Source organism: Oncorhynchus kisutch, linkage group LG18 (assembly GCF_002021735.2).
Source record: "Oncorhynchus kisutch isolate 150728-3 linkage group LG18, Okis_V2, whole genome shotgun sequence".
Classification (NCBI taxonomy): Eukaryota; Metazoa; Chordata; class Actinopteri; order Salmoniformes; family Salmonidae; genus Oncorhynchus; species Oncorhynchus kisutch.
Window position 1 is genome coordinate 42,226,803 of NC_034191.2, and position 6,000 is coordinate 42,232,802.

At 50.7% G+C, this 6,000-nt stretch overlaps 1 protein-coding gene across 1 annotated transcript in view; it reads left to right on the plus strand.

Annotated features, from left to right (window-relative positions):
- The window catches only part of LOC116354707 (Down syndrome cell adhesion molecule-like protein 1 homolog), a 178,526-nt gene that overhangs the window by 156,671 nt on the left and 15,855 nt on the right, over nt 1-6,000 (plus strand). Inside the window, exons 6-7 of the mRNA XM_031795285.1 lie at nt 4,295-4,570; nt 4,765-5,070. Coding sequence (XP_031651145.1) covers nt 4,295-4,570; nt 4,765-5,070 — 582 coding nt within the window. The remainder of the gene's footprint in view (nt 1-4,294; nt 4,571-4,764; nt 5,071-6,000) is intronic.

Sequence of the window (6,000 nt, forward strand, 5' to 3'; positions counted from 1 at the left end):
AATCCCTTAAAAAATATATATATAAAAAAATAGGCGGACACGTTATTGGGATGTGTTTTGGCTGACTTTTCATTGGTCAGTTTGGTGCCTTGGACTACGTAGGTGTATCCAGTATCAGAAGAAGCCTCGTGTGTAGGTTTGTTGCTATCGGACAGCAGAGAAATATACTAAGGAGATGTTGTGTCCTGGCCACCTGGGACTAGATTGTAATACAACAACACTATCATCCTGTAGCTCCGTCCCGTGATTGAATGCAACCACGTTTACATGTAGAACAGTGTTGCACCTTCAGCCTTTGCGTTCCTCCCGCATGACCGAACGCCTCATCATCCTCTCCCGACAGAGGTGTTTAAACCAGGAGAGAGAGGGATTGATCGGGATGAGGGGAAGAGATGAGGGGATCGTTTAAGCTCTGTTGGCTGTGTCCTTGCCCCCTGTCACCTCGCCACAACCCACCTCTGGGATGAGTTTGATCCTGATCTCCAGGGACACCTCGCTCCCCTCCTGCCCGCTCCGTTTCGGGCCTCTCGGGAACCCATGCCGAGCGTGGCCATGGTGACAGGAGGGAACACTGGGCGTTCCGAAGGGGCAGCTTCCCCTGTGTGTCACTGGGAGCTGAGGAGAGGGGAAGAGGAGGAGAGGGGAAGAGGAGGAGAGGGGAAGAGGAGGAGAGGGGAGGAGGAGGAGAGGGGAGGAGGAGGGGGTATTGTTTGGGGGACGAAAGATCTGGGGAGACTAGACAGAGACACAAATGGGATGGTGATGTAGAGGAGAGAGGGGGGGGGAGGAGGGAGAGAGTGGTGAGGACGAGCGGGGATGGGGGGTAAGGGTAGTGGAAGTTGGTCCGTTTGGCCGTAGGGCACATCATGGTGAACTCACACAAACCCTACCTGACAGGGCAGGGGAGGTGGGACACTCATACACACACACACACACACACACACAGTAGTCCCCAGCACGTAACACCAGCTGCCTTATTGCTCATTGACATTTTCGCTCCCTCTCTGTCTCTCTGTCAGTTTCTCTGGGTGTCTGATATTCACAGGCACATGGAACGTGCACATTATGCTCAGACAAGTAAACGTGGACCCCCTTACACACCCAAACTCTACGATTTTGAACCGTTTCGAGATTAGAGAGTTGAAGAGATCTTCATTCTACCTCTCTGCAGGGGACATCTGTACCCTCCTCTCCGTCTCGCTACCTCGGGCTACATAGTCCAGTCAAGGGAGAGGATTATTTATCAAATCAAATCACATTTTATTTGTCACATACACATGGCTAGCAGATGTTAATGCGAGTGTAGCGAAATGCTTGTGCTTCTAGTTCCGACAATGCAGTAGTAACCAACGAGTAATCTAACCTAACAATTCCACAACTGCTACCTTATACACACAAGTATAAAGGGATAAAGAATATGTACATAAATATATATGAATGAGTGATGGTACAGAACGGCATAGGCAAGATGCAGTAGATGGTATCGAGCACAGTATATACATATGAGATGAGTAATGTAGGGTATGTAAACATAAAAGTGGCATAGTTTAAAGTGGCTGTGATACATGTATTACATAAAGATGGCAAGATGCATTAGGTGGTATAGAGTACAGTACATATGTATACAGTATATACATATGAGTGAATAATGTAGGGTATGTACACATTATATTAAGTGGCATTGTTTTTTACATCAATTTCCATTATTAAAGTGGCTGGAGTTGAGTCAGTATGCAGCCACTCAATGTTAGTGGTGGCTGTTTAACAGTCTGATGGCCTTGAGGTAGAAGCTGTTTTTCAGTCTCTCGGTCCCTGCTTTGATGCACCTGTACTAACCTCACCTTCTGGATGATAGCGGGGTGAACAGGCAGTGGCTCGGGTGGTTGTTGTCCTTGATGATCTTTATGGCCTTCCTGTGACATCGGGTGGTGTAGGTGTCCTGGAGGGCTGGTAGTTTGCCCCCGGTGATGCGTTGTGCAGACCTCACTACCCTCTGGAGAGCCTTACGGTTGTGGGCGGAGTAGTTGCCGTACCAGGCGGTGATACAGCCCAACAGGATGCTCTCGATTATGCATCTGTAAAAGTTTGTGAGTGCTTTTGGTGACAAGCCGATTTTCTTCAGCATCCTGAGGTTGAAGAGGCGCTGCTGCGTCTTCTTCACAACGCTGTCTGTGTGGCTGGACCAATTCAGTTTGTCCGTGATGTGTACCCCGAGGAACTTACTACCCTCTCCACTACTGTCCCGTCGATGTGAATAGAGGGGTGCTCCCTCTCCTGTTTCCTGAAGTCTACGATCATCTCCTTTGTTTTGTTGACGTTGAGTGTGAGGTTATTTTCCTGACACCACACTCCGAGGGCCCTCACCTCCTCCCTATAGGCCGTCTCGTCCTTGTTGGTAATCAAGCCTACCACTGTAGTGTCGTCCGCAAACTTGATGATTGAGTTGGAGGTGTGCATGGCCACGCAGTTGTGGGTGAACAGGGAGAACAGGAGAGGGCTCAGAATGTACCCTTGTGGAGCCCCAATGTTGAGGATCAGCGGGGTGGAAATGTTGTTACCTACTCTCACCACCTGGGGGCAGCCCGTCAGGAAGTCCAGTACCCAGTAGCACAGGGCGGGGTCGAGACCCAGGATCTCGAGTTTGAGTCGAGCTGAGCTGTAGTCGATGAACAGCATTCTCACGTAGGTATTCCTCTTGTCCAGATGGGTTAGGGCAGTGTGCAGTGTGGTTGCGATTGCGTCGTCTGTGGACCTATTGGGGCAGTAAGAAAATTGGAGTCGGTCTAGGGTGTCAGGTAGGGTGGAGGTGATATGGTCCATGATTAGCCCCTCAAAGCACTTCATAATGACAGAAGTGAGTGCTACAGGGCGGTAGTCATTTAGCTAAGTTACCTTAGCTTTCTTGGGAACAGGAACAATGGTGGCCCTCTTGAAGCATGAGGGGACAGGAGACTGGGATAAGGATTGATTGAATATGTCCGTAAACACACCAGCCAGCTGGTCTGCGCATGCTCTGAGGACGCGGCTGGGGATGCCGTCTGGGCCTGCAGACTTGCAAGGGTTAACACGTTTAAATGTTTTACTCACGTCGGCTGCAGTGAAGGAGAGTCCGCAGGTTTTGGTAGCGGGCTGTGTCAGTGGCACTATATTGTCCTCAAATTGTCCTCAAAGTGAAGCAAAGAAGTTGTTTAGTCTGTCTGGGAGCAAGACATCCTGGTCCACAACGGGGCTGGTTTACTTTTTGTAATCCGTGATTGACTGTAGACCCTGCCACATACCTCGCCGTTGAATTGCAACTCTACTTTGTCTCTATACTGACGCTTAGCTTGTTTAATTGCCTTGCGGAGGGAATAGCTACACTGTTTGTATTCGGTCATGTTTCCGGTCACCTTGCCCTGGTTAAAAGCAGTGGTTCGCGCTTTCAGTTTCGAGCGAATGCTGCCATCAATCAACGGTTTCTGGTTTGGGAATGTTTTAATTGTTGCTATGGGTACGACATCGCCAATGCACTTTCTAATGAACTCGCTCACCGAATCAGCGTATTCGTCAATGTTGTTGTTGGACGCAATGCGAAACATATCCCAATCCACATGATCGAAGCAGTCTTGAAGCGTGGAATCCGATTGGTCGGACCAGCGTTGAACAGACCTGAGCGCGGGAGCTTCCTGTTTTAGTTTCTGTCTGTAGGCTGGAAGCAAGAGTCGTGGTCAGCTTTTCCGAAAGGAGGGCAGGGGAGGGCCTTATATGCGTCGCGGAAGTCAGGTGAACAGAAGGACTTGAGTTCCTGTATGTTGATATGATCACACCACGTCTCGTTAATCATAAGGCATACCCCCCCCCCCCCCCCCGCCCCTCTTCTTACCAGAAAGATGCTTGTTTCTGTCGGCGCGATGCGTGAAGAAACCAGCTGGCTGCACCGACTCCTATAGCGTCTCTCGAGTGAGCCATGTTTCCGTGAAGCAAAGAACGTTACAGTCTCTGATGTCTCTTTGGAATGCTACCCTTGCTCGGATTTCATCAACCTTGTTGTCAAGAGACTGGACTTTGGCGAGTAGTATGCTAGGGAGCGGTGCGCGATGTGCCCGTTTCCGGAGCCTGACCAGAAGATTTTTTGGAGAAAAACTACTTCATTAACTTATTTACTAACTGAAGTTATGTAATTTAACTTTTTAAATAATTATACCGCCTTTTCCCTCCTTCCCTTTCTCTCTCTATCTCTCTACCTCCCTCCATCCATTCCCCTCTCTCTCCCTCTCCCCTCTCTCTCCCTCTCCTTCCCTCCTTCTCTCCAAAGAGCCGTTGAGAGTGACTCTATCTCCTAAGAACCTGAAGACGGGCATCAGCAGCACAGTGATTCTGTCGTGTTCCGTGCAGGGTTCTCCCCACTTCACCCTGTCCTGGTACCGCAACACAGAACCCGTCCTCCCCGACCAGCACTTCTCCATCCAGGGGGCCCACAATGAGACCCTGTTCATATCCGCTGCCCAGAAGAGACATTCGGGAGCCTACCAGTGCTTCGCCACCCGCAAGGGCCAGACCGCACAGGACTTCTCCATCATACTGCTGGAGGGTAAGGAATGTGTGTGTGAGTTAAAGGGGTGGGTTGGGGTTGTGTGTGTGTGTGTGCCTATCTGCCATCTACAAGAACTAGACCTCATAGGCTGAGAAGTGTGTGTGTGTGTGTGTGTGCACGTGTTCGTGCATCAGAAATGACCCCATACCTAGCCTCTAACCTCTCCCCCCTCTCCATCCCTTCTTCCTCAGATGGTACGCCCCGTATCGTGTCCTCCTTCAGTGAGCGAGTGGTGGTCCCAGGGGAACCCTTCTCCCTCATGTGTGCTGCCAAAGGCGCCCCTCCCCCCACCATCACCTGGACTCTGGATGATGAGGCTGTGGCCAGGGACCCGTCTCGGGTGAGGGCCAGCCAGTACACGCTGTCGGACGGCTCCACCGTGTCCCACGTCAACGTCAGCAGCCCGGAGATCCGCGACGGAGGGGTGTATCGCTGCGCCGCACGCAACTCGGCCGGTAGCGCCGAGTACCAAGCGCGCATAAACGTAAGAGGTGCCTGTCTACTTTTCAATATCAGCCATTGGGTTCTAATACCCTCCCTCCCAAACCCCCTTACCTTTACCCCTCCTTTCCACTGCCCCTTCTCTACATTCCTTCTCCCTTGCTTTCTCTCTATCTCTCTGTGTGTGTGTGTGTGTGTGTGTGTGTGTGTGTGTGTGTGTGTGTGTGTGTGTGTGTGTGTGTGTGTGTGTGTGTGTGTGTGTGTGTGTGTGTGTGTGTGTGTGTGTGTGTGTGTGTGTGTGTGTGTGTGTGTGCTACTTGTTCGTCCCCATGCCTTCATTTGTTCTTTCCAAATATCTGTTGTTTTTCTACTCTTGCCAGTTCTCTATCAGTCTTTGTTCTTCCAGCCCATATGTTTGTCTGTCACTGTCTCACTCTGTCCCTCCTCTCTCTCTACTCACTCTCACACTCTCTCTATCACACACACACACACACACACACAGTTTGAGTGTCAAAGCCAGGAGAGTGAACAGGGTATTCCTCCAGAAAGAAAGAGACAGAGGGACGACCATGGCAGCCACAGTCTGAAAGAGAGAGAGAGAGAGAGAGAGAGAGAGAGAGAGAGAGAGACAGAGAAAGAGAGAGAGAGAGAGAGAGAGAGAGAGAGAGTCGTGAAGACTGAACGATAGGGGGTTACAAAGAGTGTGAGATGGAGGGAGTAGATGGAGGATAGTAGGGCATAGAGAGAGAGATGCAGAAAAAGAGAGAGGTAAGCAGAGAGGAGGAAGTGGAGAGGTGGTGAGACAGATGGTGAGGAACAGAGGGAGAACGGAGGAGAGGAGAGAGTGAGAAGAGGAGAAGAGAGCCAAGTCTCATCTGAGCTTGTGTCAGAGAGGTGATGTGGAGCACTGATGACAGGCCTGGTGATGTCACTGTCACTGCGGTGATCGCCGGGGACAACAGAGAGGAGGAGTGGCACTGATGGCC